Source organism: Bactrocera tryoni, chromosome 1 (assembly GCF_016617805.1).
Source record: "Bactrocera tryoni isolate S06 chromosome 1, CSIRO_BtryS06_freeze2, whole genome shotgun sequence".
NCBI lineage: Eukaryota > Metazoa > Arthropoda > Insecta > Diptera > Tephritidae > Bactrocera > Bactrocera tryoni.
In genome coordinates, this window is record NC_052499.1 from 11,034,975 (window position 1) to 11,049,362 (window position 14,388).

Genomic DNA, 14,388 nt, shown 5'->3' on the forward strand with positions numbered 1-14,388 from the left:
TCCGTCCACATAATCGCTCTGCAAAGTCGATAATTCGAGCAGTCATGGATCGTGCGAAGCCGCATTTAGTCTAGAGTATAATGCGCACCGAACACGCTATTGGTGCTGAGCTGGAGTGGTACTTTGGAGCTTTAGAGTAGCATATCGAATAAGACCCGATTAAGGCCATCCGTCATCGCGTCCAACAATTGGAGTTTTGTCTATATACTTTATGGAAAATTTAGCGGAAGTTTCCTGGTTTGCGGGCTTACTAAATTCAACTCGTGCAAGAATTGAAGCCGAAAGAGTATCTAGAATGTTTTTAATTTTAATTAAAGTTCCGGATCTACCGCCAATTTGGGAAGTGTGAGCCTCAATAATATTTGAAATATTGAAGTCGACTTGGTGTTCGAAACGCTTAAGCACTTAACGACTTTAATTTGGAAGGGTGGCACTTAACAATAAACTGCGCGGTATGCTGCATGTCAATGTTCAGAAAGTTCCACTTTAATGAGTGTCAAAAACCTTGAAGTACAAATTTTTGTATGAAATGAAATGAATCGCGTGCGTATTGTTCAGCCTTTACAAAAGCTTTTCGAAAAACTATACCCCTCGGCGAGATGCTGCAGTTATAATAAACAACAATATGCTAACCGGAAGTCTTTAATGCTTTCAGCGAATTCTCTTATTTATGTAATAGCACAAATGTTTGTACATACAAATCTATGTCACCCATTTGTTCTGATTTACGAAATGGGTCATGTACATTTTTTGTTAATCCAAAGCGGAAACATATTAAGTGTGAATGAATAATTTGAAAAAGAAATGTTGTACCAACTTCGTGCCAAACTTAATATACGCTGTTCAGGGTATAAAAATAAGAAAAAGGCAATGAAACGAAAACAGAAACAGAAACGGAAAGCGCTTCAAAGCAGACGACTTTGGCACAGAAACTTTGTTGGGCACAAAACAATGATAAATCTAAAGGTTTTCGAAGCCGCAAATGCATGTGTGTGTATTAGTGTGTTCTCACATAGTTTGCTTCTAGGTTTAGTTAGTACGTGAATGTGTTATTTGTTGCTTCACTACTTGGTATGACTTAATACCTTCTTACCCTATAATAAAACTAGCGTTGTCTTTACGTTGTTAGTTTAAGCAACCGTTGTCTTTTGAGCTCAACAAGTTGAATTTGGTAATGCGTCAGTAGACCATTTCAATATTAGTAGACTGCGTATATAGGCGCATGCTGATATGATATGAGTTGCCATTGCTTAACGTATTTATGTAAATACAAAACTTTAATGCAGCAAAATTCTGTTTTATTGCGTTAATTGTGATTGATTTTCTTATTCTGTTTATAATTTAAAATTTATGCAAATTTATTTATTTAAAGGTTATATTGTGGTTTCAATAATTCATCGTATTTATGTTCTTACATATGAGTAATATATATACATATATCCGCAGTTTTCTCACAGTTCTGTTTAGTTAATAATATAAATTATATACAACTTTATTTATATATGCCGACCTTTGTATGTGTTGTAAAGTAAAGCTTTCCAAGTGACCACTTGAATGGCTGCATTCATATCGCAGCGCATATCCTTGAGATACTCATATTTGCTTAGTACAGCCGTACGCCATGAAATAGGTACATATGTATTTAATGATCATCAAGTTGATATTAGTATTTTTTGATTAATAGAGAATAGAGGTAGCAACATTCTCTGAAGGAAACGTCAGAGACGCTTGACCGTGTGGCTTCAGGCCTAGAAAATTAACAACTCACTAGGTATTCTCCATGTGCCAAGTCCGCTAAAAGAAGACCAACACACGCACCTCTTCGTTGATTTCAAATCTGTTCTTGACAGCATGAAAAGGAGTTGCCTTTATACCGCTCTGTCTGAATTTGGTATCCCCGCAAAATTAATGCGGCTGCGTAAACTGACGTTGAACAACACGAAAAGCTCCGTCAGGATCGGGAAAGACCTCATCGAGCTGCTCGATACCAAACAAGCTTTCAGTCTAGGCGACACCCTATCTTACGACTTCTTCAATGTACTATTGGAGAAAATAATTCGAGCTGCAGATCTGAATAGAGAAGGTACAATCTTCTATAAGAGTCTACAGCTGGCCGATGATATTGATATCATTATATCGTTAGTTCTGTTTTCTCCAGACTAGATAACGAAGCAAGACAAATGTGTCTGGTAGTGAACGAGGGCAAGACGAAATAACTCCAGTCACCAAACAAAAAGTCGTCGCTCTCGCCACTTGGCTTCCACGTCACTGTTGACAGTCATAACTTCGAAGTAATAGATAATTACGTCTATCTTGGAACAAGTATTAACACCAACAACAATATCAGCCTCGAAATCCAACGCAGAATAACTCTTGCCAACAGGTGGTACTTCGTACGGAGCAGGCAATTGAGAGGTAAAGCCCTCTTTCGATGAACAAAGACCGAATTACTCATCGGGGATGGTAGATGTTGCAAAGGCATGGTCGAAGACAACATCTGATGAGTAGGCGCTGCGAGTTTTAGAGGTTATACATAGTTCTTTGTGCATTGGTAACGACGAATACCGCAGTTGATGGAACGATTAGCTGTGCGAGATATGCGACGAAATTGCTATAGTTCAGCGAATAAAGAGACAGCACCTACGCTGGTTAGGGCATGTCGTCCGAATGAATGAAAACCCTCCAGCCCTGTGAGTATACGGCGCAGTACCCTCCGGGCGAAGAGTAAGTCCTCCACTCCGTTGGAAAAACCCGGTGGAGAAGAACCCTGGACCTTACCCTCCTTTGGTGCAACGGTTTCTTTGACCTGTAAAAAGGCTAGAGTATGGGTGAACTTTATGCTTGTTTTTATAGTAAATTAATATTCGTGTCACTATTTCAATGGTCACTGGTGTGCTTTAAAGCACTTAATATAAGCGCCGCAAAATCTCTCACTAAAACGTCAACTTCTTGAGCGCCCTGCTGAATGGGTACTTGAACTCCGCGTTCTGGCCGCTTCACCGAATGCCGGAATCGCCAACAAGAATTTCATTTCAATCGTTTTTTGTTGGCTGGTTTCGGCTCGTTTTTCAATACCATTACATATTCTAGTTTTTCGTTTCTTTGCAGGTGGTGTTTTTATTATTATTATTATTTTTTTTAATTTTTTAATATTGTAAAGGCTTACATAATGCCTAAAAACTGAGTGCGCTCACAATTACATACATATGTACGTTTTATTACTAGTATACGAACATGTTTCGTACTGTCTGGTGCCATAAATTTAAGTACCCCGTGTGCAAGTGTTAAACTGCGACACACTAAATATTATATTTGCTTCGCTTGAATCACTATATGTATATAGAGAGAAGAGAATTTAAATCGTAAAGTTGACTCGTAATTTCCAGTTTTGATTTATTTTTTTACTTAAATAGAAGTTGATAAGTTACTGAAAAAAGAAGTAATGAAGTATTACTTCAAGAAAAATATATATAGTGTATTAAATATAGAATTTCTGTTGAATCAAGTTCCATAAACTATGTTTTCTCAGCAGAGTAAGTAAGGCTGAGCTTGGGCTACTACCGGGGTCAAAGCTGGCGGATTGTGGACGACCCACGCTAAGTAGGTTAGCTGCGAATAGTAATACGCAGCCCCCGACCAAGAGCTGCAGTAGAGGAAGGCTTGGCTCAAAACGACCATGCGTCCAATGAACCTCCGGCGAAGAGGCGAAAATATGCCACCTTTAAATAAGCGTCCACAACCCACACCAGGGTTGCACTGAGGGAGAATCTACCCACGAGGAAACAATACATCGAGCATCACCAAAAAAGCACAGACGTGGACGAAATCACTGGCAAGCGCCCATCAGAATCGATGTCAGTAAGATTCTGATTATGGAGTACTGGAAGCCAGGAAAGGATTAGTTTGATAAAGGTGCTGGTGAGGGCAGTATTCTATCATTTCAGTGGGTAAGAGAGACATCTTACCGAAATGGCTGGCAGGCTAATACTGTTCACACCTCCGTCTCGTTAAAACCCTGGCAGCTCTTCAAGTACGTTCAATGCACGTCGCCATAAATTTTTGGCCTTACAGGTCCAGTTGAGACGAGTTCCTGAATCGTGTCCGAACCTGGCATCGAACATAAGCTCCCATTAGGACTTGAGTCAACCTTCACGTGGCCTCCTTGCTTGCGTGGATAACCACGGTTTTCAGCGGCTTGATGCGGATACCTATTAGAACAAAAAAAAAATTTTATAGTAACTTAAAATATTCATTTTCGCCAAAAAATGGAATTAAATCGCGAAAAGTTTCGCGCGATTATTTTTCACAACTTTCGACGTGGGTTAACTCAGCAACAGCGCATTAATGAGCTTAATTCAGTTTTTATCGATAAAGCTTCATCGAGGACTAATGTTTATCGATGATGCGGTGAATTCAATCGAGATCATAGAACACACCAAGACGAATTTCAATACTAGACTCGAACCAAAATACCTGAATCTTTGCCAACGACGTCGAGTGGAGCTCAGACAACATAGTTGAGTATTCCTCAAACGCAACATTACTTGAGATCAGACGTGGGTTTATGAAAATTACGTCGAAACTGTGTAACAATCTAACGTAAGGCGCTCCAAAAATGAGTCTGATAACCTTCTAAATCCTAATCGAGGCTTACAGGTATAACAAATGTATTGAATATTTGATGAAGCGTTGGCATGCTTGCCTTGGTTCAGGGATCTCTTTCGCAGGTGATAATAAAGATTTACCTCAAAATCAAGTGAAAATTCAGTTTTTTTGTCGGCTGTTTTGAACTACTGAGCTTCTCCGACTTATTTCGGCAGAAAAATCTGTTAAAAACACTGCAAATAAATTAAAAGATATCTCAGTATACTTAGTTCGAAGTAGTAAAAATAACAATAATTGCCATTTAGGCGAGCTATTTATGGTGCGGAATCAATACAATGTGAGTCACTTAACTGAGTAACATTTTATATTATATATCGTTATGGATTTTTACATTTTGAAACGTTTTACACAGAATTTTAAGTTGTGTAAATATTTAATAATATTACATATACTTGTATGTATATGGTAAAAGTCAGCGCTATTTGTAAACATTGTTAGTTCGCATACTTTTGACATATCAATAAAGAATCCCTTAACATATTCTATATGTGAAATATTATAGCGTGAACGGGGCATACTACAAAGTTTGCCGCGGAGTTTGTAATACCCAGGAAAGAAGCATAAAAGCATAAAGAGCTGAGTCGCATGCCTCAGTTTTTGAGATATCGATCGAAAATTTTTCACATGTCCTCTTCTCACCCAGACGCTTCTCATTTGTTGCTACGGCTGATATCAGATCACTATGGCATATAGCTGCCACACAAACTGAACGATCGGAATCAAGTACTTGTATGGCAACCTTTGTTATTTGACCAGATATCTTCATGAAATTCGGCATGGATTAGTGTCTAAAGCAACGCTTCAATCTCCAAAGAAATTGTTTAGATCGGACTACTATAGCATATAGCTGTTATACCAATCAAAATATACTTATATACTTCTTATATGGAAAACTTTTGTATCTGTGATGGCTATTGAAGTTTTTTCTTGTTTCTTATTTATTATTTATTTTCGCTCATTACATTACAAATAGCAAAACAATCTTCAAGAACTTTACTCTGCTAATATTAATGTAATATTCACATATGCAAATAATACTATAAAACAATCAAACTTTATAACCCTATCATAAAAATATCTCAGCTTTCAATCTCTTACTGCGATTCATCCTGATTTGTCGCGGTCTTGCTGTGTGCTTTTTAGTGTTTCATTTTTTTTTTTGCTTTTTTTTGTTCTTTTGTCAACCAGTTCGTTTATTTGTACGCACTCGTTGCACTCGTACTCGTCGAGTGAATACCGCTATTGTTGTTGATTCACCAAATGTACGCATGAATGTTGCTTAGCATGTGCCAACCAGGTTTGGTGGCTAGATCTAACCAAGCAAACAGCCGCAAATCGAGTCATTGAGATCGTTGCGAAGTTTTAAATCTCGTGCCGTCTACAAGCCAACCATCAGATGAAATTCTCATCTCGTCGTGCGTTGACGCCTTCAGTAGTAGTTGCCTTGCGAAAACTAAATAGTTATCGATTTAAAAAAAAAAAAAATTCTACGAAACTGTTCATTGTGGAAGAAAAAATTTGTGATTGTTGTGTAATTTATACGGCGGCCTCGTAAAATAGCAAGTAAAAAAAAGAAAAAATACCAAAAGGAAACTCGCACTGAAGATAAAAGAGAGCATAAATATTTTTTGCTGTGATTTTTCGTTTATTAAGCAAGTGAAGATGTGGAAATTAGCAATTTACTTCGCCGCATTTCAATTAATATTCGCACAGAAAAGTGATATACGTAAGTTGTAATGTTTGTGTGTGTGAGCATGGACAGCAGATTTTACTAATTAAGTGATTTACAAAAGGACAATATGAAAACACGGCACAAGTGGTTCTTTGTATCTGAAAAATGACGAAAATTGTCATTTAATATCCAACCTAAAAGTAGAAGTAGAATTTACATATATATCAAACATTGGCACCTATGTATGTATGTGTATATTGTCACCTAAAATGCAAAAAGCTTAACATTACTTTTCATAAGTTTACAGGCGAAGGTAAAACTATTTAATAGAAATCACTCATACTGAAGCAAAATTTGAGTTTCGGTTACAAAATGGTTATGTATTGGTTATTATAAAAATTTAAAATTTTTTTAGATGATACGCTGTTTTATATTTTATCTGACGATATATACATATGTTTGATAATATTAATTTTTCGAAATGTCGGAAAATATGATTAAGAAATTAAATAATAAACCGCCTACCTACCTCTTTTAAAAATATATTTTATTATTAGGTTTTAGTTACGAAGGAACCGGATGAAGAGGATTTTTTATAGTAGTTACTTGTATATAGGAAAACGAGACCTTAAAACCAGTAGTCTATCAGTTATTTAGATTAATTTAGATCAAAAAAATAGTGTCTACAATAGCTCTGCCAATCTGATTGATTTTATGAAAAGTTTTTTTTTTTGGGCAAAAATACGTAATGTTGCTCGATGGAAGAAAAAATCGTGTCGCTGTTAGTTGCAGAGATGCAGTTTTCACAGAGCCATTTAAGCGGAATAGGTTCAACGTATATTTTTTCTCTCTAAAGGGAGATGTTAACTGCTTTAAACTTCAGGAGATAATAACAAGAGTTTAGAGAGAATTTAAACCAACCCTCGGTACTAAATGCGTCAATAAAATATATTCAGATGTTAAAGCGCATCGCATAAAAAGATTTTTATCGAGTTTGTATAGTGTTATAGTGTTCCGATCTTCGTGAAGATACTTTGTAATATAAGAAAATTTTCCATACGAAGACTTGAGTTTGATCGGTCAGTTTGTATGGCAAGTTTGTGCTATTGGGATCCGATCTGAACGATATATTCAGAGATTTTGAAGTTGTCTTAGGAAATAATCTCTGCCAAATTTCGTGAAGATACCTTATGAAATAAAAAATTTTTCCACACAAAAACTTGCTTCGGATTAGTCAGTTTGTATGGCAAAAATATGCTATAGTGGGCCGATATCGACGATTCCGACAAATGAGAAGCTTCTTGGGCAGAAAACGTCATGTGCAAAATTTCAGTTTTACAACTGGCAAATTGTATGTATATCAGGATATAAGAAATGTTGATCAGTCTAAGCTTACTTCGTATCTTCAAAATACCCGCATATGTTCATTCCATGGATATCCAGTATATTGCGCAAGTGTGTGTAACAAATATGTATGCATAAACGCTTCTGTTGCAATAAATATGTTCATATGTATTGCTGTTGCATGTACATACATATGTATGAAATAGTTGGAAAAAAATTATAACTGAAAATTTCGAAATTTATACGAATATACCGAGAACAAGGTTTCCAAAATTGGCTGCAATGCGTTTGCAAGTATGTGTGAAATGCAACCTTGATAAAATACATTTTTGTATAATATATGGTTGCTTGCCTAATTCTGGTTCTATTATGCATTGTGGACCAACACATACATGCATAATAGAAATACTACTTTCAGAAAACTCAATTCTTGTCCGATCTTTTTTCGTATTTCAAAAACAGCATTTATTTACTACAACAACAAGCGGTGCATGAATTCACTTTTAATTATTTATTGTAAAGATATGAATATTCATATCTTCATTCTCACAAGGTTTGTGGCGGTTAGAAATACTTACGTATATGTAGGCTCGCAGCATAAACAGAGACGGTTAATTGTTACTTCAAGATATATTATTTAAAAAAAACAGAATTTGTGAAATTGCTATGAATATTTTTATTTAAGATTTTAATATATGCGAATATGAAATAAAAATAAAATTAAGTATATGTTGACCTAGTAAAATGTTAGAAGAAAACATTGGTTACTTAAAAAAAAATGGCACGAAGGACATATCGTTAGAATACGTCTGCATTAACCTAACCTAACTTTACTTGACCTTACTTGACTTAATCTAACCTCACTTAGATTACACTAACAATATAATTACTTCAATAGAAATTTAAATTTGAAACAAATGTGAAAAAATCACAAAACAAATCAATTATAGCTTCGAAAACAAAAATATCAATTTGTGATTCATACTAATTGATACAATTCAAATGGTGAAGACAAATCTATAAGTATAAAGACATATTTATATACGTATATAAATATGTAAATACATATATGTATAAACAAAACAAAATTTCAAGTTGAAGGTCTTTTAACGGTGGCTGCTTCCAAACGCCGCTAGCTAAATAGATATGTACACAAGGAAAAGAAACACCACAACTTAATTAATGTATTTGTACCGAAATCCATATTTAGTTTTTTTTTTTTTTACCACTAGAAGACCGGAAACAAAAGCACGCATAATAAATAAAATTTAAATACAATGCCGTTAAGTGATTTGTTTGCCAGACACTCGGCAATATAGCGCAGCGAAATAGATTCAATGCTATATTAATTTTGTCTGCTGCGCATGCGTTGTCGCTTAGCGTCAGCTGAAGCTTGCAGATCGTAATTAGCATAATCAACGGCCAAAGTGGACAGTTTAACAATTAGTGGACACATTCATGTATGTGTATATGTATTTCTGATATGTGTACGCAACTATAAGCATTTAGTGTTTGCCTGTTAAAAAAATGTAGTCGTTATGTTTGCACGAAAGTACAACGAACCTTTTGCATGTTGGCTGGTGGAGCGGTGTTTTTATACTCTGCTTATATTAAGTTTGGCATCAAGTTTGTAAAAAACAGCAGGAAACATCGGAGACCCTAAAAAGTATATGGTACATAAATGATAAGCGTGACGAGCTTTATATTACTACTAGTCTACTAGTTATTGAGATCTCGATCTCGAAATTTTGTATAGTTTATTGCATAATATAGCGCTACAAATTCTGAGTATATCGTTTAGATCGGAGCTCTATAGCATATAGCTGCCATACAAACTGATCGGCCAAAATCAAGTCTTTGTATGGAAAACTTTTTTATTTAACGAGATATCTTCAAGAAATCTAGTACAGATTATTCTATAATATTGCGCTACAGCCTCTGAAAATTTTGTTCAGATCGGACCTCTATAGCATGTAGCTGCCATACAAACTGATCGGCCAAAATCAAGCCTTTGTATGAAAAACTTGTTTATTTGACAAGATATCTTCAAAAAATCTAACAGAGATTATTGTATAATATAGCTCTACAGTCTCTGAAAAGTTTGTTCAGATCGGACCACTATAGCATATAGCTGCCATACAAACCCATCGGTCAAAATTTATTTCTTGTATGGAAAACTTTTTCATTTGACAAGATATCTCCAAGAAATCTAACAGAGATTATTGTATAAGATATTGCTATGATCTGTGAATACATTATTCAGATCGGACCACTCTAGTGCACAGCTGCCATACAAATTGATCGGTCAAAATCAAGTACTTGTATGAAAACTTTTTTATTTTACAGGATATTTTCACGAAAGTTGGTATATGCTATTCTTCAAAGCAACGCTATAATCTCCGAACAAATTGTTCAAATCGGACTACTAAATCATATACATATGTAGCTGCCATACAAAGTGACCAGAATAAAAATTAAAAAAATTTTTTATATGTAAAAATTTGCTATAATTTGCTATAGCCTGGGGGTAACCGAATTATTTCAATTTAAGCAAACAAGTTTTTTGATCAACTTTTGACCTACCTGTCATTATTACATAACTGAATACATATAATTATTCTGATATGAACGAAACTAGTACTTAAATAAAGTATTGTATTATTTTGCATTTAATATGTACCTTAATGCCACATACTAAAACTACTATATTTTTACCATAAAGCAACTAATATTTTGTGCTTGACTTTTTTCTGCGAATTATTAGACTTTGGTCACATAAAAAAGTTATGTACTTATGTATGTGTGCGTTTTTATGGCGATAATAGCGCTTAATACCATACTCGGACTACATTCAACTTTTAAGCTGACTTACATTAATTATTTTTGTTGTTGTATTAGCATAATTTAAAGATAATTCTTTTGCATTTATTCACAGCCGAGTATATCAAACAATGTCGACGAGGTGACCCGCAATTAATCGAGTGCTTTAAAGGTTCATTGGAGCATTTGAGGCCGTATTTGTCGCGAGGCATTCCTGAAATCGAGGTGCGTAAAACTGTGCTTTATTAAATAGGAATAAGAAAAAATTAAAAAAAAAATTCTAGTATTACATAAAAAAAAAATCTAAAAAAATTCTAAAAAAAAAATTCTAAAAAAATTCTAAAAAAAAATTCTAAAAAAAATTCCAAAAAAAAATTTTAAAAAAGAATTCTGAAAAAAAATAAAGTACGTTTTATAGCAACGTTCCATTATTTTTATTTAATGCAAAAAATAAAATTCAAACTTACAATAAATTTTCTTCGAGTTTCATTCAAATATCGATTATTATGCAAAACTCTTGCAATATTAATTTTTTTTGTTTGGAAAAAAAATCCATACATTTTAATGCATCAAAGTTTTGTATGCCACTAACGGCAGTTGCACATCCGTGGCACATATACACATGCCTTCCAGCAAGCAAAAATTTAAAAAAGCTATAAAGTAAAATTGTGTGTGCACACTGCCGTTTGTATTATTGACACACAAACGCAAACAACTTATTCCGCTCGCCCCGTCAGGCGGAAAGGAAATTATGCAACTCTCTTGAGTGGCTAGGGAAATGCAAAAAAACAACAACACACAAGCAAAGTGACTAAGTAATTGCTGACTGTGGGCTAAAGCCAGCAAATGCAACTGGCTGCCTGTTTGCACAGACGATTGCACACTTGAACGTCGTTTATGGTGGCGTCATCGTCATCGCAAGCGATATTTCATTTACTTACTTTGATGCCATTTTTTTTTCTACACTAAATCATCGCATTCGCACACTGCACCTTTTTCCAGAAATTGTTGAGTGATTTCGTTTGCTTTCATAATACCGGTTTTTCCAGTAACACCGTTCGCAGCTATGCAATTTACACGCTTGCACGCTTGCAATGTTGCAAGCGCAATTTCTTTAGTTGCAGTTTTTTTGTTGCACATCGGCTTTTTTTGCACCGCCGTCGGTCATGAAAATCATGCCAGTGAATTGTCACTCTTGTGTCGCGCAGGGAAATGGTATTGTACGGTGTACTCGGATTTGAGTAACGGTAATTTTGTTGTTAAATATATTACACAACTATTTATACAATTCCATTTCGTGGTTCACTACTTTTTTAAAGAAAAAACACAAACTTCAAATTTAATGGGAAATGTTTATAATTATTCGAAAGAACATTCGTTGGCATTTATTTTTTGAAGATTACTTCTTTCAAATGTTGGTCACGGATATGTTTCAGATGATCCATCAATTGAGTTCAATTTTCGATGACTCGTTCGAGCATTTCGACTGATAACTGTCGAATGACACGCGTGATGTTTCGCTCCAAGGCTTGAATCTATGCGGGATTGTCCGGTGTGTAATGGTGTGATATCACACGATCTTGGTGACCACTCGACTGGCCCAAAACGTGAAATTATCTGCACACCGAAGTGCTCCCTCAATAAATCCATTGATTGCAGCGATGTGTTGGGGAAGTGGTGTTGTCTTGTTGAAACCAAATGTAGCCGAGATCACTAGCTTCAACTTAAGACGTCAAATAGTCGGTTATCATGACGCAATAACGGTCGCCATTGACGGTTTCGTTCTCACCGGTATCATTTTTGAAGAAATATCGACCGTTGATTCCACCGCCCCACAAACCACACCAAACCGTTTTTTTTTTTCTACATGAAATGGCAGCTCTTGGATCTCTTTTGGTTGCTCTTCGTTCCAAATGTGACAAGTTTGCTTGTTTACAAACCCATTTAGCCAGAAATGGGCCTCATCGCTGAATAAATTTTGTTTCGAAAACATCGGATCTTCTTGCAATTTTTCAAGAGCCCATAGAGCTAAGTGTTGTCGCATGGGGAGGTCAAAAGGCTCCAGTTCTTGCACAAGCTGTATTTAGTATGCTTTCAATTTAAGATCTTGACTTAAAATGCACCATTCGTCAATCCGAGTTACTGCGAGCGGCGCCGACTCGACTCTTTACGGTCTTCGTGTACACTCTCAGTTACGGCTGATATATTTTCTTCACTGGGTACTGGAGCTGGCCTATTCGGTCGAATATTATCCTGAATGAATGCTGGGTCTCAAGATGGGTTATGGTGTTGCGAATAGTACGCTCAGTAGGCCGATTATGTTTGCGATGTCGATTGCGATGTCAAGTGGTTGCAGGTTGAGTAAGTGCTGTTGTTCTACGTTCTTCTGGCAGCTGTGTACTACACCAAAGCACCTTAATTCGGTATTTGAAAATAATTTTATCGAAAAAAATTCAGTTTTATATAATCCGGCCATGTGTTGCCTTGTATAAAGTAGCTTCTAAGAGATCTATTAAAAATACAAAAACTAAAGCTTAAATATTATATTTTACCTCTAAATTGCAGCTACCTTCAGTCGAGCCCTTCAAAATGGATGCGCTTGCTTTACAACTCACCGACGGACCACAAGGCTATAAAATTACATTGAAGAATCTCGAAGTATTGGGCGCCAGTAACTTTCAGGTGAAATCGATGAAGCTAAGTGAAGGCGATGAACCGTTCAAAGCGCGCATTGCCATGCCCAAATTGAATATCGAAGCGAAGTACACTAGCTCGGGTGTGTTGCTTATCATACCAGCGTCCGGTGGTGGCGATTTCCATGCCACTTTTGGTAAGGAAAAATATGCCATAAAAGAACTATAACAAAAAAATTATGTAATTTTTGTTTTTGTATTATGCAGAGGGTGTTGTTGCTGACATCACCGGCAAAGTGTCGTCAAATGAAAAGGCCGGTCGCTCATATCTGCATGTGGATTCGCTTAGTCTGGTGTTAAATGTGAAGGATGTGAACATGAACATTTCGGGCGCCTTCAATAACAATCGAATTTTGCGTAAGTATTGCTCAGCATTTTTGAATTCCATTTCACCGAACTTTTATGTTTTCAACCTTTTATGCAGTTGAGGCCACAAACTTGTTCCTGCGTGAGAACTCTCGTGTCGTTTTGGAGGCCATGCAAACGCAGCTGCAAAAGAAACTGGCGCAAGAGTTTGGCAAACTCGCTAATCAACTGCTGAAGAACGTGCCCAAGGACTTATTCTATGTGGACTAAAGTTGTTGTGATTCTGTACTGTCTTTGCAGTAAAATTAGTAATACAAACCATAACTTACACCAGTTCAACGGATGTCTCTTATAAAACGTCTAGTATTAGCCAAATTCGGCCTCGATACCGCATTAGCATTAGCATTGATGCTCGAGAAAATCATTGCTTAGCGGAAAGCTTAATACAACACCTGCAAATTACAAAAATACTCGTACAACTCACCCATATCTTATCTCCATATTTGCACATAATTATGGTATTGGTAACCATTAAATTTTTACTGCAGACTTATCGCCTATTAATCTTTGAAAATGTTTTCATGTAAATAGTTTTTTAGATTTTAAGTTTAAATATTTATAAGTTTGACGCCTAGAGCTTTTTTACTAAATGAGCATTTATCATTATGAGTTTAAAATAAACTTCATAAAACTGTTAAAATAAAGATATTTTGAACTTTCAATTTTTTAGTTCAACCATATATTTAGGCTTGCCAAATTAAATATAAGAGATCAATTGAAAAGTCTACGGCCTGCCATAGTAAAGTATATTTTTTGGCAAAATTCGCTTCTTTTTTCATAGTACCCTTCACGGGCGATACACTGATTACGGCGAATCTCCAACTTTTC

The 14,388-nt window shown here is 35.7% G+C and overlaps 1 protein-coding gene across 1 annotated transcript; it reads left to right on the top strand.

Annotated features, from left to right (window-relative positions):
• The first annotated feature begins 6,046 nt into the window (after nt 1-6,046).
• On the top strand, nt 6,047-14,171 carry LOC120766509. Its single transcript, XM_040092072.1, has 5 exons — nt 6,047-6,391; nt 10,617-10,726; nt 13,067-13,331; nt 13,402-13,551; nt 13,619-14,171. Exons 1-5 carry the CDS (start codon nt 6,328-6,330, stop codon nt 13,768-13,770), a joined length of 741 nt encoding a protein of 246 aa, XP_039948006.1. The 5' UTR covers nt 6,047-6,327; the 3' UTR covers nt 13,771-14,171.
• Nucleotides 14,172-14,388: the final 217 nt, after the last annotated feature.

What these genes read in the sequence shown, in the direction of transcription:
- LOC120766509 (XM_040092072.1), top strand. Translation starts at nt 6,328, where the DNA reads ATGTGGAAATTAGCAATTTACTTCGCCGCATTTCAATTAATATTCGCA. An exon ending in CGCACAGAAAAGTGATATAC is followed by an intron (nt 6,392 to 10,616) that starts GTAAGTTGTAAT and finishes ATTTATTCACAG; the next exon opens with CCGAGTATATCAAACAATGT. An exon ending in CGATTTCCATGCCACTTTTG is followed by an intron (nt 13,332 to 13,401) that starts GTAAGGAAAAAT and finishes TGTATTATGCAG; the next exon opens with AGGGTGTTGTTGCTGACATC.